We start from the raw sequence: 25,000 nt of genomic DNA, 5'->3' as shown, positions 1-25,000 counted from the left end.
ATCTCATATTCTTAAATTAGTCCTGGCCCAGAGGATGTAGCAATACACTTGGTCTCAGGAAGACTTGAGGTCAAATCCCATCTCATATACTTAACTGTGTGATCCTAAACAATTTGCTTTATCATCTCTGATCTCCAGATTCTATATCTGTAAAATTGAGATAATAATGCTTACCTGACAGGGTTGTCAAGAGGCCTAGAGCAGTGCAGACCTTTGTATATGTATATGTATTTGTATATGTAAGCTAATTATGAAATTACCTTTAGTAGCATCATCAAGCATCATGGTACAGTGCTTGAGTCCTGAACTAGGAGCCAGGAATACCTGGGTTCTAATTATGCTTCAACTTATTATTAGCAGGGGCAGCTAAGTGGCATAAGGGATAGAGTACTGGCCCTGAAGTCAGAAGGACTGGCCTTAGATACTTAATAATTACTTAGCTGTGTGACCTTGGGCAAGTCACTTAACCCCATTGCCTTGTTAAAAAAAACAAAGAAATCCTTCTTATTAGCTATGTTAGCCATGGCAAGTCACTTAACTTCTTTAATTCCCTCATCTTGAAAACAAGGGGGTTGAATTCAGTGACTTCTAAGGTCCCTTCCAGCATTAAATCTACAATGATATGATTAATCTTTTTCATCATATGCCTTTTCCTATTAATATTTTTACGTATGGATTTTTTAAAATCATCAGGAAAATTATTCAATATATCCCATTGAATATTTTCACTATCTTGTTTAAATATAAATGTTTGTTTTCATATTCTCTCCCTCATTAGATTGTGAGCTCTCTAAGGCCCAAATATGTCTTTTTACCTTTCTTTGCATCTCCCCATATTTAGTCAGTTCTTAGCACATTGTAGATAATTAATAAAAATGGTAATTTAGTGATAGATTGACAGAATTCATAGATATTTGCATTATTTAAATATCATTGCTATTACCAATGCATTGGCATCATCATTGTCTTTCTCCCCATTTCCCCATCACTATCATTCATGCTACAATCATTACCACGATCCTTATCATCATAATTACTATTATATTTATCATTGAAATAACTTAATAATTTTCATTGTGCCAACCATTCAGTGCCATCTTCAGTCTCATCATCATCTTTACAATCACCATCATCCTCAGTATTGTATGAATCACCATCATTATCTTCTTCCCTTCTCTTTCACTGTTATCTCTGTAGTCACCACCATCATTGTTCATCACCATCAAATCTAACTTCATCAGTACCATTACTATCATCATCATCATCATCATTACTATTACAACAATCCCAAAATCTTTAATGATTCCCATTCTCTATTGGGAACTCAATGTAGTTCCTGCTTGCAGAATGTAGAGAGCGAGTTACACTTTTAGTCTGGCAGGTTCAATGGCTTTTATGTATATGGAGAGTTCATATTGTTTTCTTATCAGTGCAGGAAGACTTTTGAAACTGGGATAAAAGTTGTTTCTTGGCCTCTAGTCTTCTTGTTCCATCCTTTTCTTCATCCTAGACTCCCATTTCCTTCTCTTTAAGTGCTTGATGCCCCTATAACTCCCTACCTTGAACTTGCTCTTGGGAAAGGATTTGATAACCATCATTTACTACTTATTATGAATAATTGTCACTGGATGACTTCTTTCATGAAAATCTCTAAGAATAGATATAGGGCTCTATCCTTGGTCCTGACATGGTCACTCATTTTTATAAATGACAAAATCATACTTTATTTTTCAGATCAAAATTATGGATGATATAAAGCCAGGATGCCTAATGTGCTAAATGACAGAATCAGGATCATGATCCAAAACATCTCCAATAGATTTGAACCATGGCCAAATCTAATAGTGATCAATGCAGAGTATTCAAGTTAAATATTAGAATATGAACTAGAGGGAGACTGTACTATCATTAATGCAAGGAAACTTCCCTCTAGCCATGCATGTCAGTACCTTCTCTGCAACATACAATTAAGAGAACTACCTAAGACCTAACTTCTCAAACTTTTTGGTTTCCTATACATTCTTAAAAAAAAAACAACTTATTGAGGTTTCCTTCTATGACAAGAAGGCTTTTCTGATTGCCCTTAATATCATTGCCTTTCTGCTGTTTGTTTTTTTTTTTGTTTTCTCATTTATGTCTCTTTATCTTGTTTGTATATAGTTGTTTGCATATTTTGTCTCCCCCAATAGTCTGTGAAAACCTTAAAAAAGCATAGCATAGACTCTTTTTTGCCTTTTTTTTTGTCTCTTCAAGTGCTTATAACAGAGTTTGTAAATGTTTGTTGGATGAGTCAAACTTTTGAAGGACTGTGTTCCAGAAAGGGTTAGCATTTGGTCCTAAGTGAAGATTTTAGAGTTACAAATATTGCAGAAATATATGCTTAGACATGTTGTTAAGAAAGAGTTAGCAGGGGCGGCTAGGTGGCGTAGTAGATAAAGCACTGGCCTTGGAGTCAGGAGTACCTGGGTTCAAATCCAGCCTCAGACACTTAATAATTACCTAGCTGTGTGGCTTTGGGCAAGCCACTTAACCCCATTTGCCTTGCAAAAAAACCCTAAAAAATTTTTTAAAAAGTTATCAGTTAAAGCTACTATTCAAAGGAGAAATGGGCATTCCTGGGCAGCCTTGAAAGATAGTGAGTTCCCCTTCACTTGAGGTGTCTAGGCAGCACTTGGATGTGGTATAAAGGGTGTTCTTACTCAGGCATAGGTTGGATAGGTGGCTGGATAGGTTCATATTTATGTACAGATTGGATAGATGGCCTCTGATTCTCTGATCATAGACTTACATTGTCTACCTCGCAGAATCTGTTTACAGAAAGGACTTTATACACCTCACGGCACTACAGAAATGAGAGTTATTATCATTATAAGTACAAAGACTATGTATGTGAGGGAGGACTGACAAAAAAGAAAATGAGGAACTGAGATGGGAAGAGAAGTCAAGCAGAGCAGAGACCTAACTTGTCTAACTTGAGGGACTCTAGAGCCAGGACAGGTTGCATTGCTCAGTTGCCTGAGTGATGAGATTAATTTTCATTGTACATGATAATTCTTTCTGCCTCTCCCCTTAGGAGTAAATGATAAGATGTTATAACTGGTACAGAATCCATCCTCCCCAACTCCCCCTTTTTACAGATGAGAAACTGGAGACCTAAAGACTTGTCCAAAGTCACACATTAAATTCCTAGTAAATCTGTACTACATCTTTAGCAATTAACAGACTTCCTAATTGACTAAGAAACTTGAAATCAGAAATCACCAAATTAATCTGGTTAAGCATTTCCATGGGAATGAATGCGTGTGAATGAAACCATGTTGCCTTTTAGGCATTATCTTTTTGAGATGTGTCTATATGTCCATATGTGTAAACAGATGTTCTGGGGCAGAAAGTTCTACTGCTTTTACATGTTTTCTCCGAAGGATGGGGAAGGAAAAGGGGTCTGAAAGCTATGGATATTGCCTCAGGGGATCATGGCTCCAAGCCAGATTCTAGGAACTAAATCTAAGTGAAACAGCTTTGAGATCTAAGAATCTGTTACAAAATCAGAGTCTAAGTTGGAAGGAACCTCAGAGGCTGTGTAATCCAAACAGAGCTTGAACAAGAATCCATTCAGTAGCCCAGTAATTGATATGGATGCAGTTTGAGGTTTTTTTTTTCTTTTAGTTCAGTGAACTGGTTGTTAATTTATTTGAATCTCACCACTTCAGAGATGTCCAGGGAAGAGAAAACCATTTTCTCTCAAGTTCATTCCATTTGTGGTGGATTGTTGCCCTTTATCCCAGTTATCCCCCCCCCCCAACAATAAGCCTAAACTTGCCTCTGCAACTCTGATTCTGCCTTCCAGGACCAAGCTTGATAAGTTGAATCCTTCTTCCACAACAGTCCCTCAAATGGAATAAATATTTGAAGATATCTATCAAGCCTCCTAATGCTTAAATCTTCTCTTCTAATGCAGGTTAAATAGGCCCTGTTCCTTTAACTAATCAGCATGTGATATGATGTCAAGCACATACTTCATCCAATGAGATATTTATCTGTACCAAAGCATTTAGTACAGTGTCAGTCACATAGTAGGTCCTGTGTCACTGCTGAGCCCCTTGCCTTTGAATGGCTAGCATTTTTATAACACTTTAAATCTGACCACATATTTTACAAATGTTCTCATTTTATCCTCCCAACAACTTTGTGATGTAGGTGCTATTATTATCCCCATTTTTTCAGGAAACTGAGGGGACAAGGGTGATTTGCACATGATTATATATAGCTTGTAAATATGAGACTGGATTTGAACCCATAATTCCTGACTCCAGGCTCAGCTTCTTCTCCACTATGCCACCAGCTGTCCTCTTCCAAATTTACTCTAGATATTCCTCTCTTAATGCAGCCCAAGATGACATTTTATATGTATTTTATTTTGTTTTATGATTTAATTTGCATACATTACAATTTGTAGATTCTTTTTTTATACAGCTATCTAGCTAAATCTCTGACATAATATATTTATTAAGTTTATTTTTTGATCCCAAATGTAAGACTTTATATTTATATTTATATTAAATTTTAAGTTCATTAGATTTAGTCCAATGTTCCAGTCTGCCAAGCTCTTTCTGAATTCTCACTCTCTTACCCTTTATACTAACTGTGCGTTCTAGTCTTCTGACATCTGCAACATTTCATAAACATCTCACCTAATGTTTTTATCTGAGTCATTGATAAACAAAAATTGAGCAACACAAGCCAAGGACAGATTCTGGAAGCACTCTACTAGAGACCTCCGTTGAAATTCAATTATTAATGACTATTCTTTGTGTCCAGTGGCTCATCATGAATCTAGCTTAGCATGCTATATAATGAGGTCCTTCTGCCCATCTTGTCCATCAAAAGAACAAGGAAAACCTTTGTGAAATACTTGGTTCAGATTTAAGTAAAATATAGACATGGTTCTATCTAACATCTTCTTTCTTGATCTGTTTCCCTTCCCTTTAGTGCTCTTGTTATAAAGGGGAATGAGACTAGTCTGACATGACTTCTTCTGATGGCTCTTGGCTGTTATCTCTTGCAGATATTTCCAAATGTTCACTAACCATTCCTATTAGGAATGTGTTCTTGAATCTTGAAAGAAATTTCAAGCAAGGACTATAGCCTATAGTTTGAAAAGCTTGATAATAGTTGTCCTTCCCCAGGCCTACAGGACCAGTCCTGTTCTCAATAATGCTTCCAAGATCACTGACAGACAGGAGCAGCTAAGCAATGGTATCTGCAAGCTCTTTCAGTGTCTTGGGACCTATTTCAGCACAGTTCCTAGCTCACATTCATCTCCTTAATTCTTATTTCTGAGTGATTGACTGCCTAGAGTCTTAAGCTTATCCAGGTTCTGTGAATGACCATTTAGGATAGGGATGGGGAGGATATTTTATATGTTCTTCCTTTTTCCTTATGTTGGTTTATTCTTTTTTAATTTGTGTATTCTCTTTTCGACTGTAAAATAACCCTTAGTGAATTAACTAAGGAAACAGACCTTGGCCTGAATGGTTTGGAGAAAAGGTGGAGCAGTTAAATAAAGGGCAGATGCCAAATTAGGGCATCTATTTAATGTGGCATCAACAGGGGGAGAGTAACTTTAAAATAGGGTACCAAGTCCACTCAGAGTCTAGGAAAATCCCTGCCTTTTAGTGTCTGGAGCTGGCCATCAGGGAAGAATTAAGACTTTGAAATTAGTAAAGCTAACTGAGCCAAGGACAGCCTTTCTCTGCACCAAGTGAAGAAAGGGACTGATGCCTCAGAAACGTGACATTGTTCATTGAGGTCTCTGGTTTGGGATAGGATTCTATATAGAAACAGGGGTAGAGTCCTTTCTTAGATAGAATACTGTCTTGGAGTTAGGATAACAATGGCAAGTTTTGGATCCCAAAACCTCTTAAGTTGTGAACGTTGAAAAATCACATCACTTCTCTTAGGTTAGTTTTCTCATCTGTATAAGGAGAATAACAACATTTATGTTATATAAGGCACAAGATTGTTTGGGTAATGTGCTTTTTTTCCAACCGTAAATCACTATAAAATAGGGCTTCTCTTCCTTCTCTGATCCCAAATGCAAAAGAGTCAAAACCAGATATATGTCCAAGGAGTGAGAATACATTGTTTGGAGAGATGGGAGCTGATTGGACTCATCTATGGAAAGCTTTGTGGAAGTGCTGAGATTAGAATGAAGCATTGAAGGTCATTGTTAAGAGAGAATTCTACTTTAACTTCTCTGGTCTGAATCACTCCATCTTTCAACAAAGAGCTATTAATCTCCACTTCATTCAGGGTCCACAACCAAGATACCAGACAAACAAGAAATGACCCCAGCCTAGGACTTAGATCTTGTAGGAAGAGATGATGCAGGGTGGACACTGAATACTGTGTCAGGTCAGGAGGAAAAGGTTGCTTTTGATAGCAGGGATCAAAGAATGCTTCGTGGAAGATATGACATTTGAATTGGATGTTAAAGAAAGGGAATGATATTCAAGAGGCAGAAAACTGGAGGTAGGCCAATGCCAAGCCAAGAGAGAGGTGTAGACAAGTCCACAAAGGAAGGTGCACATACAAGAGGTACATTTGCTACTTTGAGGAATAGGTGGAAGATTGTAGTAATAAGCCTTGAGAAGCAAGATGATGCTCCAATGTAGAAGCCCCAGAATGCTGGATCAAAAAGACCCCGAATTTTACTTGAAATTTCACCATAAGGAGCAGAAGAGGTACATGTCCAGATCTATGACCTGAAAGAAAGATTATCCTAGAAGCATTGGATGGGGAAAGAAGTAGAGACAAGATTTATTCTAGGGCTGTTAGAATTGCTGCAATAGATGGTAATGAGAAACTCTACTCAGGTGTTTGATGTGAGAATAGAGAGAGAGCAGGTTATGAATAAAGGATATCAAGGAATGATGGAAGGCCTGACTGATGGGAGAGGGGAGGAAGCCTACAGTCTAGTGGGGAGATAAGATTCATTCATGAAAGGATACATTCAGAAGGACTAATAAGAAAACATGCTATCTAACTCCTGATGGAGAAGGGGATGGACTCCAGGGAAAGATGTATATTTTCAGATACAGCCAATATGGGAATTTCTTTTGTTTGACTTGTACCATAAGTATTACAATGTTTTTGTTCTTTTTTTATGGTTAGGAGGTGGGAGGGAGAAGGGCAGGTAGTGATAAGGTTACTAAAGAAAGAGGAAATAATAGAGTAATTGAAGAATTTTTAAAAGTTTAGAAAAAAAGAGAAGGAACATTGAAAGAGAATTTAGGCAAGCTGTGTGGCTTTGGAAACTACAAGTTGAACTGATTGTACTTAAAGGGAAAATCAAGCAGTACACAATAAATTCAAAGTTTCCTATATCATCCTCTTTTCCTGTACTACATTATATTTATATATATATGTGTATGTATATATATATATATATATATATATATATATATATATATATATATACATATAAATGTTCATTTATTTGGAATTTCTTAAGAATCTGTTGGGATTTTTTTTAAATGAAAAAAGAAGCTAAATGACAATAAAGGCACTTCAGCAGCTGTGGGCAGGGACACTGTAGGAAGTGCTGCAAGAGCTCAGGAGAAGCTGTAATGGGGTCTTCAAGTGAGGAAACAGAGCTTGAACTGAACATTGGAAGATTGGGGAGATTTGGATAAGCTGAAAGGAGGCAGGAGGGTGGCCCATCAGGCAAGGGGGAATGGAAGGAGCCAAGGTAATGTGGAAGGTCCTGACAGGAGACAGGTGATTGAAACTTCTGTCCTCTTTTCTCCACTTAGCAAGATAATTCCCATCACTACTTACCTGAGCAACTGTGACCACTTCCTAATTGCTCTCCCTGCCTCTGATGTCTTTCCTCCAAGCCATCTTCCATATAATCACCAAATGAGCTTCTCCCCAGGACCTCCCTTTTTGCCTTTGGAAAAAAATTATAAACCCCTTAGCCTGGCCTTTCTCCATTTTATTCCTTACTCCTACTTTTAGCCCAATTCCACATTATTCTTATTTAGGTATTCTATATTTCAATCAACATAGGCCAAGATCTCTTCCCTTCACTTGGAATTGGATCTCTTTATTTCCCAATTTGTGCAGTGTGATAAAGTGGATAGAAACTTGGATTAGGATGCAGGAAACCTGGATTAGATATACATACGAACCACTCACTCTGATTCAGTCTCAGTTTTCTTAGCTGTAAAATAGGAAAAATAAAAGTATATATTTATATATAATATGCTACAATATTATGTATACTATAAAATTATTTTTAATGTATATTTTATTATATACATATATTACATGGTAAAATTATATAATGTATTATATACAATATTATACATTATATATATATATATACTATAACATTTTATAAGACTGTTATGTGAGGAAGACACTTTATAAAACTTAACTTTCTCTATTAATACAAGTTATTATATTATATTCTCTTTGTAGAATATAAGATTCTTTAGGGTAAGGACTTTTCATTCTTTGTCTTTGTGTCTCCAGTGCCAATGGGTTCCTTGGAAGTAGTACGTACCTAATATTGAATGACTGAAAGAAATAAATTAATTAAATCAAGTCAGCAATCATTTCTTAAGCACTTTTGTACTTGTATCAGGCATCAGCCCCTACCCTCAAGCAGCCCCTGGAGGAGACTACATATAAAGAACTCAGTTTCTGTACCATTATAGACAAGGTACATTAGTGGTAGTGGCAAAGTGATGGTGCTAGCAATGAAGGGTTGGAATGGGATGAGGGCAAGTCTTGAAGGAAGCCATGTAAGTCAAGGGTCATAATGGGGGTGGGGGGTGTTGCTGAAGGGACAAAGACCTGGAGCTCAATGTTGGATTCAAAGAATAGCAAGAAAGCCAGTAGTGCTAGATCATAGAGTACATGGAAGTGTGTGAAAAGCTTGGGAAAACTGGAAAGGTGAGAAAGGACCAAGCTGTGAAGGGCTTTTGGTTCCAAACAAAGCATTTTACATTTGATCCTAGGGGAAATAGAAAGCCATTGACATTTGTTGAATGGGTTGGGACCAGGAGTGTGACATAGTCAAAACTGAACTTTAGGAAGATAACTTTGGCAACTAAATGGAAGATGAACTGGATGGGGAGAGATTTGGGAAAGGGATATGACCAGCAGAATATTTCAGTATTTCAGGTATAAGGTGATGAGATTCTGTGCCTGGCAGATATCTTCATCTTAGAGAAGGTATAATGTGTTTCTTGGAAACAGCATATTGTAGGATGCTGGTTTTTAATCCATTCTGCTATCTGCTTCTGATTTATGGGAGAGTTCATCCCATTCACATTTACAGTTAAGATGACTAATTCTGTATTTCCTTCCATACTATCTTTCCCTGTTTATACTTTTCTCTTTCCTTTCCCCTTATTCCTCCTCACTGTTTGCTACCTTTCCCCTTTAACTTTTCTTTTAAATTTTTTTAACTTTATTTTTACCTTCCCTTTTATCAGTCTCTTCCTCCCCCTCCCACTTCCCTTTAGCATAGAATAGATTTTTAAACCCAACTGAGAACATATATTATTCTCTTTTTGGGCTAAATCTGTTGAAAGGAGGATTTTCTCACACTCTCCCTTCTTTCCCTCTACCATAATAGGTCTTTGTGCCCCTTCATGTGATATTATTTATCCTCTAATGCCTAGCCTTCTCCTAGTACAATCTTTTTGTTTCATGTCTTTATTGTTTTGACCCTGTTTTGCATCTACAACCTCTCTGTCAATATATCCTCTTTGTATATAGTCTGATGGAAGTACCTTTCTTAAGGGTTGTTTGATTAATTGATAAGCAACATTACTTCATTGTCACTGTCTAAGTATACTACCCTCTTCTGTTCCATTAGGAATACATTTCTCAAGAGTCATAGTTAATATCAAATTATAATTAATTTATAACCACACCCTCTTTTCAAGTATCCTCTATGGACATACAGTCAGAACTGGAAGGTACTTTGGAGAGTATTTAATCAAAACTTTTTATTTCCCAAAAGACAAAATTGAGGTCTAAAGAACAGAAAATATTGTCAGGGTTCACATAGTACTTCTGTGAGGAAAAGGAAGAGATGGGGAACATATAATGAATTATAGAATTAGAAGGTGCCTCAGAGGGCAGCTGATTCCTGATAAATGTTTAATAGAACATTGTTGACAGACTGACCCATGATGTGACCTTAGATAAACTCATTGATAAAGGGTTAGCAGAAGTCTGTTGGTAATGTTTAACAACAGGCCTCAGGTGGGGGTAGAGGAAATGTATTCAGGACACTCTTTTTTAAGTTTAATCTTTAGGTTTATTACCGTTTTCTACATTGATTTCTTAAGTCTAGGTAGTCAGTAAAACAACAATTCAAGTCCTGATTTGTAGTGTTTGCCAATTTCTGAGGTGTAAATGTTCACACTGAAAATTTAATGACCAGATCTTTCAAGCTATTATGAATCAGCTCCAAAAAAAAAACGCTGAATGTAACCCAAACCTGACTAAAAACCTCTTTATGCTATCCATCAACAAATACTCATTCAATATTCCCTTGAAGACTGGGGAGACAGAACCATTATCTCTGAGACATCCATCCTCCTCTGGAGAGCTGTCGTTGTAAAGAATTCCTAGTTGAATATCCCAAAATGTAAGGATTATAAGGACAGAGAGTTCCTGGGAGACGTTTTGGGAATTCACACAAGACTTATTTAGAAATTCTTCACAAAGAGAACTATCTGGAAGTAGGATGTCTCCCTTGGGAGAGAATGGGTTTCTTCTCACTTAAGGTCTCAAGACTGGTCTTGTCATTTTACTGCTGGCTAAACTGGCATGAAGAGAGACAGTGAGTTTGCCCAAGGTCGTATTATCAGTTATTTATTAAACAGGTGCTGAGTCAAGCCCTAGTCACTTTCTGACATGGCTCCTGGAGTACTGGAAGATGTTCTTGGGGAGTCTCCAGCATCTCTCTGATCTTTGAGAACAGCCCTTCTCATGGGTTCTGGAAAGACCCAGGGGAGAATTTTCCACAGATAAAATTTAGCATCCTCTCTGATCTCAGATAATTTCACTCTGAAATCCCTCCCAGCACTATATCTTCCTGTATTCTCTCTCATCTTTTTTTTCCTTCCAAATTAAAAAAAAATAATGAACTGAACAGACATTGTCACATGCTATGCATATTCTGAATGTATGTTGGGAGGGGGGGGTAGGATCTGGGGGCAGCAGAAAGGGCAGAGAAGTGTCTGAAAAGCTCCAAGAAGGACAGGAGGGGTTTCTATCCCTTTATCAATGAGCTTTATTGTTGAAAACGCTCAGGGAAATGAAGTAGGGCAGAGGCAGTCAAAGCATCATCAGAATGACTCTCAGGCCCCAATCACACAGACTAGAACATACACCCATGTGTCCATCCATCGATACAACAACGTAAATGCTCATTTGACACCAGGTACCTTATCACATCAGCTACTGCTCCAAGCCGTGGGAATGCAGTGACCAAAAGGAGACAGTTCTTGTCCCAAAAGCACTTAGACACAAACTCGTATACTCAGATTGTTTTTGTCCTGTCACAACTGCACAAATGCTTGCCCCCAGAGACACTCATTGTCCTCTTCTTAGAGATATAGCCAGAGATAGCTAGACCAGCAGCCAGACCGACACACACCAGCACAGTCTCAGACTCACAGGCATGTAAATATACACACATCATCACACTCACATGGCCACGGACTGACCAATATACTGATGTGCCTGGATTTGGAGAGGCAGGAGCAATCAGAACCAGACACATCCCGCCACACCCGGGCTGAGATATTCATGGGCACAGATGATTGTGTGGATGCACACAGATTTGGGCCCCCAGAAGCAGACGTAGATATACACAGACATACAGAATTATACATGCAAATGCATGCTGTGTATTCTTTATGGTCCAAGAGAGACAATCCACCCCCTCACAGTCTGGTCATCCTATCAGGGAGAATGTCTTAATTCAGAGCTTAAAATACAATAATGTAATTAAAGGGGGAAAAAACCCCTACCTTGATTAAACTTATATTTCTGTGTGTGTGTGTGTGCATGTGCAGGTGTGTGCACACACACACAGACTTTTCTTTTTGATTGGGGGAAGCTTGTGGATCTGTGATTTCATCCCTCTAAGGGTAACCCTCATCTGACAATTCTTTCCAAATGAGGTAGATCATAATAATATCTACTATAAGTTATAGTAAACTAATTCCTGGTCATTTGAATGACTTATCCAAGGTTGCTTTACTGGTCTGTATTAAAGGCAGGATTTGAACCCTGGTTTTTCTTTTTCTTTTTTTTTTTTTTTTTAGTTTTTGCAAGGCAAATGGGGTTAAGTGGCTTGCCTAAGGCCACATATCTAGGGAATTACTAAATGTCTGAGATTGGATTTGAACCCAGGTACTCCTGACTCCAAGGCCAGTGTTTTATCCACTATGCCACCTAGCCACCCCTGAACCCTGGTTTTCTTGACTCTAAGATGAGTTCACTTTCCATTTCCAATTCCAGTATAATTACTATAATGAAGAGTATTTTCAGTCAATAAAGTGTTGGGCTTGGAGTCAGGAAGACCTGAATTCAAATCCAATTCCAAATCCTTAATAGCTGTGTGATTACTGAGCCAGTCACTTAATGGTATTGATAGAAAAAAATGGTGATATCACCCCATTCCCCTAGATTTGAGATTACCCTATCATCATTTTCCTTTATGTCATTGCCTTCAACAGAGATCTTTATTATTCACCTATTTGCTGTATCCTATGATCTGGGAAGTGTCAGAGGCTGACAAATAATGCCTGTTTGGAAAAATTTAATTGGAGGGTGTGGAGGATTACCTTTATGACTTTCATCTTTAGACAAAGTCTGATTTCAGGACAATTCAGATTGTATCAGCTAAGCATCATTGGTAGGCTGCCCCAGCTGTGAGAGCCAACACCAAGAGCTGAAGCAAACTCCGAGTTCTCAGGGAGCCAGTTCTCTGATGAATGGATGCTCTGCCAGTCCTGAAATCCTGCCCATGGAGCAGGTGCTGGATGTGGAGGTGGGAAGTTCAAGTCCTGCCCCAGGCACCAGCTGTGTGACCCGGGGTAAATCACTTGAACCCCCTTCCAAACTCAGTTTTCTCCTCTGTAAAATGGGCTTAATAATCACACCCATGTCACAGGGTCAAATAAGATTCTGGGTAAATCTGTTCTCAACCCTCAATTGCTACATCGATGCTATTAAGTACTATTTAAGGGAGGAGGAGCCATGATGACCCATACGTGCTCTTTCATCCTGGTTCCTCCTCTAACCAGAAGGGTATTGAGTATATTAGAGTTTTCTTTGGTTTCGAAACTTAGGCAAAGTTTCGAGCCTAGTCTGTGGCTGGGATTAGGACTTGCTGTGTGACCACAGAAGAGGCATCCTGAAATAACCTGCTAGATCTCTCTGATGCTCATCTGCTGGATCAAACTAGGTAAGTCAATTAACTTCTTTTGTGCCTAAGTTTTATCTTTTGTGAATGGAGGAGTTGGACTGTTTGGCCACTGATTTTCCTTCCAACTCTAAATCTATGATTCTGTGGATAAATAGAGGCAGTAGGGTAGAGTGGAGAGGGTCCTAGTTTGGGATTAGAAGACCTGGGTTTCAGGCCTCGCTCCAAGATTTACCAGACCTTTTCTGAGTCTCAGCCTCCCCCCCAGTACAGTGAAGGGGTTATACTAAATTATCTCTGAATCCCCTTTTGTTCAAAATCCCATGCCCCTTCCAATACTAGCATAGAATTCTGATCTCACCCATGTAGTTATTCCTGCATCGATATAGATGGCTTCTCCTCCATATCTGCTCATCCAGTAAGATTCTTAACCATATTCTCCCACATAGAACCATCCAGTGGGCTATATTCCTTCCTGCATGTATTTCTTTTTAATCTTAGAGTCACTGGAGCAGAACTTTGGATAGCCTTCCACTGTTTTTCTCTCTCCTACAAACAGCCCTCCCCTATATCCAATTATGATTGGAACACATTTCTTGTGTTCTTGCAGGACATCATTGATTCATCCTATAATTTCTAAATATAATCAAGGACAAGTTTGTTGTAAACTTAAAAGTACTATAAAAAGTGGCCTATCATTATCAATTTTCTTGCATGACTATTAATTGGTCTTTGTTGTTCTTCATTCATTTTGGTTTTAAAACCTCATTTGGGGTTTTCTTAGCAAAGATACTGGAATAGTTAGGTCTCCAAACAGAAGTTAAGTGAATTGTTCAGGGTCACACAGCTAACAAGTGTCTCAGGAAGACAAGGAAGAGGCTTCCTGACTCTATCCATGTGCCACCTACTACTGCCTCCTCCTGATTGGCCCACCTAAGTCTTAAAATATGGCCCATCATCTTCCATTCCCATCACTACCTTATTACTCATCTCTTCCAGTCCCAGACCTCAGTGGAATCCCATTTTTAAGTCTTGATTTTGCCTTCTCCTGTCTCTACCTGGCCCCACCTCAAGGGCAGGAGAAAAGAGGAAAAAGTCAAGTAGACTACCTCCCCCTTCTCCCCACTCCCAGGCTTCTGAACTGATTTACTCGTCCCCAGGCTTTTGTTCTGCGGCTGTTTCAGGCCTTGCTGCCTGTAATTGCTTTGGGGCTTTGCTGGATGAATTTCTACTTTAAATCTTGCTGAGTCTCGGCAGTGAGTGATGGGGGGAAGGACACATTGGAGATGTTCACCTACAGAAACTGCAGGGAGAACACAGCTTCCTTTCCCTGCCCATTCCCATATCACCCTTGCCCCCCCCCCCCACCAGCATTGCCTTTCCCAGGACTCCCTGGGTCAAATCTTGTCTTCTCTATCTTTGGTCCCAGTCTTAGTTCTGCCACTGCTTCCCCACCTGACCTTGGAACAATCTCTGAGCCTCTGTGACTCTCTCCTTGGAAGCAGCAGTCTGTTGGTGCTGGGTTATTACAGCTTCAATTGACGCTGTCTGTGGTAAGCTCAGCATTGCCACCCTATATCTGTTGATGCACTGCCTAGGGATCAGGGGAGATGCAAAGATTGATAAGGATCACTCATATAGTTTTAAACTTGGCAAAATGCCTTCTTCACAGTACCCCAGGGTGGGGGGCGGGTAAGGCAAGTATCAGAGTATTTCTACCCATTTTACAGATAAAGAATCTGAGGCTCATCTAGGAAAGTCATATATCAAAAGTTGTACACCAAGTAGGCATTAAAATCGAAGCTTGAAAGATAGTTCTTATCACTGTAAATGGCTCCATCTTTTAATCTCTTACTTTGGGAGAAAATTGCATTTGAGTTGGGCTTTGAGGAATGGATAGTTTCAACAGCTGCAAGTGATGGGGAGGGCTTTTCTGGAAGCTCAGAAAAGCATAAACACAGACCTGCATATAGGAAAGAGCAGGAGATATAAATGGTGAGGGGTCTATAGTCTAAAAAAGGGCTTAGAAAAGACTGAAAGGTCTCAAATGCCAGTTTGGACATTATCACTTCTAAGGGTTTATATAAGTAACCAAAACTACAATGCTGTTTCAATCAGGTCCTTGTGAATGTGTCAGAGTGATCACGGATGGTGGCAGAAGTAGTTGGTATCTAGACTCAGGTTCATTTATCAGATTAATACTCCCTGGGAAGAATCAGTCAAGCTCAATTGATTCCTAATCTCTCCTCTCCAGGGATAGTGGTGGACAGGAGGTCAGTCACTTCTTACAATTACAGAATAATCACACAGCTAAGAGAATCCTCTCAGCTACCACTTTTCTAGGCTTATGTCAGAATCCTGTGACCCCTATCTTTGCAGTCCTGTATTCAAAGATCTATGCTCACCCAAGAGAATAGTCCAGGGCTTAGAAGGTAGTCTCAAGGACAGCTGTCATTGAGGCTATGATAGTCATGATCACACAGCTCTTTGGTTTTCTAGAAGCCCCAGACCTCAGCATAGCCTAGCCCAAAACATTTTTCCAGGGACATTTATGATACAGTTTAGCATAATCATAAACATACAGGGGAAGTCACACAAAGCACTACATCCCCATCCTCCACCCCAGCTTTCCTGTTCAGAAAACGAAAAGGTCACTTCCACTGTCTTTCTATAGTCGTAGACCTTTTTAAAGAATTTGATCTTTAGTCTTTATGACTTTAGTGTTTATGATATAAATACAAAAATGAACCAATCCCTACTCTCAGAAGGCTTCTATTCTACTGGGAATTATAGATGCACATATATAAATGAATGCATAGTACATGCAAGGTTATGCAAAGTAATTTGAGGAGAGAGAGAACTTACAGCTGCCGGATCAAGATAGGTTAGGGGAAGGAGTCCACTCCTGAGCTGGGTTTTGAAAGGGAGCTCAGGATTGGAAGAAGTGGTGATGAGGAGGTAGTGGATTTCAAACTCAGGGGGCCACTCTTGCAGAGACACCGAGGAGAAAGATGGAATGTGGTGGACAGCTAAAAGGAAAGTGTGTGATAGAATAGGAAATAAAACTGGTAACATAGATGGAAACCAGGTTTTAGTGGGGCTTTAAATGGCATGCTGAGTATCTTGTATTTTATTGTTGAAGCAATAGGAAACCATGAGAGACTTTCTGTTGGGAAGAATACACAGTCAACTTTGTGTTTTAGTAATATTTAGTAATTCTGTGGAGGATTGATTGGGAGAATTTTTTTTCTGTGTCATGTAATTTTTTCTGTGTCATGATCCCTTTTGACAGGTTAGTGAAGTCTTAGCAACCCCTTCTCAAAATTATGTTTTTAAATAACTGAAAGAAATGCTGGGTTTTGGTTAGAATTACTGAAGATATATATATATATATATATATATATATATATATATATATATATGTGTGTGTGTGTGTGTGTGTGTGTGTGTGTGTGTGTGTGTGTGTATGATCTAAGTTTGTAGACTCCCTGAAACCTATCCATAGACCCCTTGGGAGTCTTTGGACCCCAGGTTAAAATCTCCTGGAACAGAGACAGAGAAACTAATGAGTAGTTTTTTTGCAATAGTCCAGATGAGAACTAATGATATTATATACTGGTGTAAAGGCTGTATGAGTACAAAGAGGAGAATGGATGTGAGAGCTGCAAGTATAGAATTTATAGGACTTGGCAAGGGCATGAGTGAGAGGAAAGAGAAGGCTGTCCATGTTGTGAAACAGAGTGGTACTCAATAGAAATGGGTAAGTATGACATCTTGAACATGTTGAATTTGACATCTTCAGGTAGAGATATCCAAGAGGAGAAAGTGGCTGTCAGAGCCGAGATATCAAGTAGAATAAGGACTAAGAGAAGTTCATTGTTATTTCACAATTAAGAGATTAACCTTGAAAAGAACAGTTTCACTCAAGTGTTAGGGTCAGAAGCCAGATTGTATAAGTAATAAAGTACTATAGAAATGGGAGCTATTATTTTTACTTTGGCTCAATTGAAGGAATAATAATAATGATAACTCCCAATTTTATAGTGTCTTAAGGTTCATAGATTCATAGATTCTTTTAGCTGGAAAGGACTTTCATGACAGAAGAGAAAGAAGGTGTGGAAATGTTGGCAACAAGTGTGGAAGATCTTTTCTCAGAATTTGACTGTCAATCCTGAAGGAGGATAAGATATGTCATCTTGACTTTGATAAAAGAGTAGAGTGAAGGTTTTGTTGGGGGAGGGGCTCTAAGTTCAGCTCTACCTATTTTTATTTGCTGAAGGCATCCTCTGAGTGGAAAAGAAACCTGAAACCTTCACTAAGGTCATAGGTGCTCCCTTCCGGCCTCCCCATCTCCATTCCAGCTTTGTTGCTCTGGATCCCTCAATGTTCTAATCCTTGGTCATTCTCATATGCCAATTCATCTCTAGAGCAAAACTGTATAACTGGTTCACTACCACCTGGATAAACCTTGTACTTCCCTGCCTTAATGTTTTGCTGCATGAAGTCCTTATCCTGGACTCCTCACCCCCATCTTTTTTTTTATCTAGATGCTTATTAACAATTTGTTGAAACCCATCCTATTTCCTCCTTCCATCAGTACTCCAGGATTTAGACTCTGGGAGGATCTTTTGGCTTTGTATTTATATCTCAGGGCAGCTAAATGACCCAGTGAATGGAGTGCCAGCCTTGGAATCCAGGGGGACATGCATTCACATTTGGCCTCAGACACTTACTAGCTGTGTGACCTGGGACAAGTCATTTAGCCCTGTTTGCTGCAGTTTTCTCATATGTAAAATAATCTGGAGAAGGAAATGGCAAAATATCCTCAATATCTTTGCTAAGAAAACTCCAAAAATGGGGTCACAAAGAGTTGGTTGTAACTGAAATGACTGAACAACCACAAACAATCTCATAGGGGATGTTTTGTGTGCTATGCTTCACTGTACACTACTGGAAGCAATGGGAATCCCAAAGAATTAGGCAGGGTCATAAGGCCACTAATAATGTGAACTTTGATATCATCTATGACCTTTCATGCTCCCTCTTGTGCATTTGGGTTGGAGAACATTAAATTCCTTTAGTTAGAGGTCAAGGAACCTGTGAGAAAGCAGTTAAAGATCTCAAAACTAGGGCTGGGGTCTGTTTGAGGGTTGGTTTGCTAATGTTGCTAGATCATGTCAGCAGCTCCCTCTCCAGCCTGGCCAGACTCAATCCCTTACAGAGACTGTAACCTTTTAGCTTCCTCCCCGAGGCCCTTAGAGTTGGCCACACCTAGGAATCTTCTCCCCCATCCAGGGTAGGCAAGGTAGAATCTTTAAACCCACTTGTCTGACCCTGCTCATCAAATTGTATTTTCTTACAGCTGAAAAAGACTTTTCTTAAAAGCTAGGCTATAACATATCAGAGCAGAATGACAAAATGGTAAAAAGCAGAGTGTGGAGAACTTTATATTTTATTTAATTCAAGGTTTTTGTTTTACAGATGGGAGACTGAGGTTTAGACAGATAAAGGGACTTGCTAAGACTCTTACAAGGAGTTTCTGGTAGGATCAAGGATCCATACCCAATCAGATACCTGCTGACTTTTAGTTCAGATCTCTCCCCACCACCCCATTATATTTCACCTCTAAAATTATGTTACTGTTAACATGAAGAAGGAATGTCCCTGGACTTAGCTTAGAATTTCAGTGTGACTTATTCCTTCCTATTCTTTTGCTGCATCATTTAAGCACCATTCCAATCAACTATCAATCAATCAACAATTATGATGTGCCAGTCCCTATCCTAAGCACCAAGGATACAAGTAACAAAGAATGAAATAATCACTATTCACAAGGACTGTACATTCTAATGAGGGAGACAATAAATGCAGCACAAAGGTAATAAATAACACCCAGAGTAATTCAATACAAGGGAGTTTGGGAGAGGGGGCACTTGAAATTAGGTTGGGGGTTGGGGATCAGGAAAGACTTAATGAAGAAGATGGTGCCTGACCTTCCTCTGCGAGGAGGAGAGGCACTGTGTGAGGCAGAGGTAATGAGGGGATGTCTTGTGGCCATGGTGGACAGTAAGCAAAGATAGATAGGAAGGAAATAGTGTTATCATCAGTGAGATGAAAACTAGTTTGGCAGGATCCCAGAGTAGAAGAGCAATAATTTTGATTGAATCTGGAAAGGCAGGTTGGAGCCAGGTCATATTACGGTTGGGGTTTAAAAGTTAAACCTTCACTACCATGTGCATCCTGGGAACTTTTCCCTTCCTTAATCACCCCTACCAACATCAGATGCTGGTAGCTGCTTAGATGTTCATCCAGGTCCCCCATCCCAGTTCTTAATACACACAACTCTGCCCCATCCCACCCCTTCTCCATATATACCCCAAAACATAAAAAAGTCCATGTCCTGATGAGTCTTATAGCCAGGATATGCCTACCAGTCAATTTATCATTTAAGTTTATCTCTGTGATGAGATCTTGAAGGATAATACCCTATTTGCTTACATTCAGACCTTTTCACCTCAGCTGATGAGTCAAGAACTCTTAAGTTCTAGTCTTGGACTCCCTTAAAACTTACTTGAACCTTCCCCTTGCCTTCTCTAGGGCTCTGTTTCTGAAAAATAGGGAAAATTAATCCTGGCTTGTTTAATCCTCTGAGTCCTGACTCTGACTTATTTGCATGATCCTGGACATATCATCTCCTCTCTCTAGTTTCCTTTGTAAAATGAAATGGTTGGACTAGGTGGTCTTTAAGGTCTCATTCAGCTCTAATATTTTATGTTCTGTGTATCAAGTCTGAAATCTAGAGACATGTACTGTGTTCCTGGCTTTAATGAGGCAGCTAAATACTTCAGTTTGGAAGAACTCTGAGCCGGGAGTCAGGAAATTGTTGTTTAATTGTTTTGTTTTGTTTTTTTTTTTTGCTCTGGTTCACTTATTCTTGACCCCTTAGGGATTTTCTTGACAAAGATACTGGACTGTTTTGCCATTTCTTTCTCATTTTACAGATGAGGAAACTGAGGGAAAAAGAGGTGAGTGACTTGCCCAAGGTCACATAGCTAGTAAGCTCCTGAGCCCTGAGGAAGATGTGTCTTTCTGATTCCAGGCCCAGTGAAGCTGTGCTGCCTAGCTGCAAATTGGCCTCAGACACTCACTAGCGGTATGACTATGGGCAAGTCATGTAATCATATTTACGTAATCTACTGCAGAAAGAAATGGCAAACCACTCCAGTATCTTTGTCAAGAAAACCCCATAAAGGGTCACAAGGAGTCATGCATGACCAAACAACTAAACAACAACAACCTGGTTCTGATACTATCTGATACTACTGGAAAGTCACAAAATCTCTGACTGTGTTTTGAATGAATGATTAACTTTGTCTTCCCATCCATAAAATGATGGCAATAACCCATATATGACTTATCTCAAAGGGTGGTTGTGAGGAACGTACTTTTATTTAACCCAAAAGGTCTAGAGAAATGTCAGCTATAATGATGTTGTCATGGTGGTCATTATAATGCTATCCTGAGGCTTCTTCTGACCCTGACACTCTGCATTCTTTGTGCCAAAACCCCCTCCAGCTCTCAACAATTTGTGTCTTCAAGTACCATTCAGAACTGATATCACAGTGTATTCTAAGCCTCAGAAGACATGTTAGCCTGTGTTTTAATAGCCTTATAATTCTGAAAATCTATGTTCTTGTTTTAAAAATTCCTTTACAGTTTTGACATTCTGTTCTAATATTCTTTCTAGCCCTGATATTTTATGTTCTAAAATCCTTTCAAAATCTTTTATCCTATAACCTGTATTCGAGTGTCTAATATTTTATATTATATTTTCTAGATTCCCTTCCAAATCCCAACCATTTTTTTCTATTTCCTAAAGTTTCTTCCAACTCTTCTATATTCTAAGATTTCTTCCAGTTGGTCTTCAATTTTCTTCATGCTAAGATTTCTCATGGGTCTATCATTTATAATGTTTTAAATACCATTCAGCTCTGGTATTCTGTGTTCGATGTTCCAAACTCAGCTTTGACCCAGCCACAGTTCTGTGTGCTTGGTTGCAAAGTTCCCTCCAGCTCAGACAGACATTCTATGTTCTAAGTCCTTTCTAATATTTGCATTCTTTATTTTATAGTCTATATTTTAAGTCTCTTAAAGCTCACATTCTATGCTCTGTGGTCTTTGTTTTAAGATAGTTGGCATTCTGTTCAAAGTCATCTACTGCTCTGTTGCATGATACAATTGGTCCTTTCACTTATTCCTCCAGTATACAAATAAATGTTTGTGGATATCCTAAACTGTCAGAGCCTCATTTCAGAACAAGACCCTGAAACCCACTCTGATCCTCATCTCCCTTCCCAGCAGCAGCAGCAGCAGCAGCAGCAGCAGCAGCAGCAGCAGCAGCAGCAGCAGCATCCCAGAAACCCATTTGCAGACCTGGCTGATGAGAAGATCTTTAATGGGGGTGACAGCATGTGGCAGAGCCAGGTCCTACTCCAAGAGATTACTGATGAGGACCTGGATACCCTCAGGCATCAGGAAGATGCTATTCTGCAGAATGAGGTGAGCCAGGTTCATTGTCCTTCTGAGTAAGCACAGAAAAGATGCCCCCATCCTAAGGGTCCACCAAGTCATGATCTCAGGACATCTGGCTTATAATCCTATCTCTGTCACAGGCTTGTTGAGTAGTCATATCTTCTCTGTACATTATTTTTTTCATAGTTGCAAACTAGTCCTGAGTATTTTGCTCATTATACTATCATGGAGTCATGATGTAATGAGGCATCTTTTAAGGTTGAAGTCTTCTTTTGTGGGTACATATAATAACACAGTAGGATGGAGTTCTGTCATGTGTTTGGGGAGAGGAAGGGATTATCATACATCAAAGAGACCATTAGCCAGCACTCACATAGTCTGGGGATTAGACAGCTGTACCCACTCTGGGTCTGTTAAAGTTAGATGAATTTTTTTTAAATTTCAGTCTAATCTTGAACTGAAACAAGAGTATGAGAAGTCATATCTGAATTAAATATTAGCAGGTTTTGGGAAGGGAATGGATAACATTATAGCCAGGGATCAGGGAAGAAGATCCTGTAAGAGGTGTGCAACCATCCTTTGCCTCTTCCATAGCACCAAAGGCAGGTCCTTACAATTATAGGAAATTTATAAATTTATACATTTATAAGAAATGTTTGATTCTATGTCTGGACTCTAGATACTTTAAAAAATTGCAGAAGCTTGGTAGCTTCCTCCTTCCCCTCCCGCAACTAGTATTATATTTCTTTTATATGTCTGTCCCAGTGAATAGTGCTGAGCTGGAGTCAGGAAGACATGAGTTCAAATCCAGCCTCAGTCACTTGACACTTAATAGCTGTATGAACTTGGGCAAGTCATGTCATTTTTTTAAAATTTAAGACAAAGGGGTTAAGTGACTTGCCCAAGGTCACACAACTAGGTAATTTTTTAAGTGTTGAGGTCAGATTTGAACTCAGGTACTCCTGACTCCAGGGCCAGTGCTCTGTCCATTTTGCCACCTAACTGCCCTGGTCATGTCATTCTGATATATATCTGGTCACTGGACCCAGATGACTCCAGAGGAAAAAGTGAGGCTGGTGACTTAGCACAGAATCCATTCACTCAAATCCAATTCACTTGCTTATCATGGCATCACCTCCATGATGTTATGGTTTTCTTCAAGAATGAAGAATCACCATCATCAACATTTGCACAGGATTTATCTGACTTTACCTTAGCCATAAAAATTTTATACAACACATTACAGCCCTTCTTCTTAATATAGTTCTCTTAATATCTCATAGATGCCAGTGAAGCATTTAGACTATCCATCTATTGTGATCCCTTGCTCTCTCACTACATATCTTTCACACATAGACACACACACACATATGGAGGGAGAGACAGAGACAGACAGAGACAGAGATGAAGAGAAATGATGGCAAAATGGAGTTAGTGTATATTTATGTAGTGCATACACACACACACACACACACACACACACACACACACACATATATATATATAATATTCACCTTTTATGCCCATTGGTAAAGAAAACAAGAGAGACTAAAAAAATAACCTCCTTTATCTGTGTATAATGGCACATTATAGTTTGCATAGTACCTTCTTTACAACATCTCTGGGAAGTAATATGTACTCCTGTTAATATCCTAGTTTTACAAATGAGAGAACTAATGCTCAAGAATGTTCTTTTCCCAAGGCTACATGGCAAGTGAATAACAAAGCAACAAATTTAAACTTAGGATTATGAGTTTTTTGCACTGGTGTTTTTTCCTCAGTGTTGGAAAGGAGAAAGGCATATTTGGTGATCAAACGGCCAAAAGTTAAGAAAATTTTATCTGAGAATGAGATTTAGGTTTCCAAACCATGGATAAAAATCTAGGAATGCTAGACTCTTAGCGAGTCACAAGGAATATTGATAAAGTGTTTTCACCATCTCTAACAAATATAAGGGAAAGGGCTTTTAAACAGAAAGAGGAGAGATGGAAAAAACTTCATTTGTGTGTGTCTGGGTGTGTTTATGCACTTCAAGAGAATACTTACACAATAAGAAGAAAAAAGGCATGAGAGATGTTTAGAAATTCATAGGAGGTAAAATTGAAAAAAAGGAACCAGTCAGAAAATCGATGGTCAAAGATCTCTCTATGCATATGTATGAAGTATAGGTAACAAAGAAAGTAAATAAAGTGCAGACTTTAATGCAAGAAGGAAAATTTGATCTCACACATAATCACTGAAATTTGGTTTGATGGACACATGACTTGGAAATGACTTTGGGAGTAGCTTTGTATACTAAGTTGATATGCTCCTAGGAGGAAATCTGGGAAACTTCAGATTAACAGATCACACAAAGATGGGAGGGATTTCAAACCCACTGAACGATAGTCAGGAGCGAGCCAAAAAGATATTGACAAGCAAAAACATTGATGAGGTTGAATTGAATAAAGTAAAATTCAATAAGGTTGAATATGAAGAAGTCATACACTTGGATTAAAAAAAAATTAGCCTCACAGGTACAATATGGGGAATGTTGTGATAAGATAGAAGACTCAGATTGGCTTGACTGAAAAAGGCCTTGGAATATTAGTGGGCTGAAATTTCATTAAATTCAATTCAGCAAGCATCTATTAAGTGCCCACTATGTGGTAGACACTGTGTCAAAAATATTGACAATAGACACAAAAGCTAATGTGATCTTGGGTTGTATTAAGAGAGATATGACTTACATGAGTAAAGTAAGAGACCATCAGAACTCTAGAGTTCTAGACTATCATATTCAGTTCTTGATGTTATACTTTAGGACAGGGATGGGCAAGCCCACAGTCATATTCATCCCACAAAATCATTTTGTCTGGAGATGCCATAGCAAACACAAAGAACTTTTTAGGAGTGAAGTAATTAATTGACCATTTTGACCATGACTAATTTTTAAGTTGATAATTTTGTAATATTCAAATGGCTCTTGACAGAAAAAAAGTTCCCCTGTCCTGCTTTAGAGTATTG

The 25,000-nt window shown here is 38.9% G+C and overlaps 1 protein-coding gene across 6 annotated transcripts in view; it reads left to right on the top strand.

Moving 5' to 3' along the window:
• The window catches only part of TSNARE1 (t-SNARE domain containing 1), a 278,385-nt gene that overhangs the window by 175,632 nt on the left and 77,753 nt on the right, over positions 1-25,000 (top strand). For 5 of the 6 annotated variants that reach the window (XM_074202835.1, XM_074202838.1, XM_074202839.1 and 2 more), the window contains one exon: positions 21,821-22,021. In XM_074202835.1, the coding sequence (XP_074058936.1) occupies positions 21,821-22,021 (201 nt within the window). The remainder of the gene's footprint in view (positions 1-21,820; positions 22,022-25,000) is intronic. The other variant, XM_074202840.1, reaches the window with a different exon arrangement.

The sequence above is a fragment of the Macrotis lagotis genome, chromosome X, assembly GCF_037893015.1.
Source record: "Macrotis lagotis isolate mMagLag1 chromosome X, bilby.v1.9.chrom.fasta, whole genome shotgun sequence".
NCBI classification, from domain to species: domain Eukaryota; kingdom Metazoa; phylum Chordata; class Mammalia; order Peramelemorphia; family Peramelidae; genus Macrotis; species Macrotis lagotis.
The sequence above is the reverse complement of the archived record's forward strand: the minus strand, read 5'-3'. Positions and strand labels throughout refer to the sequence as shown.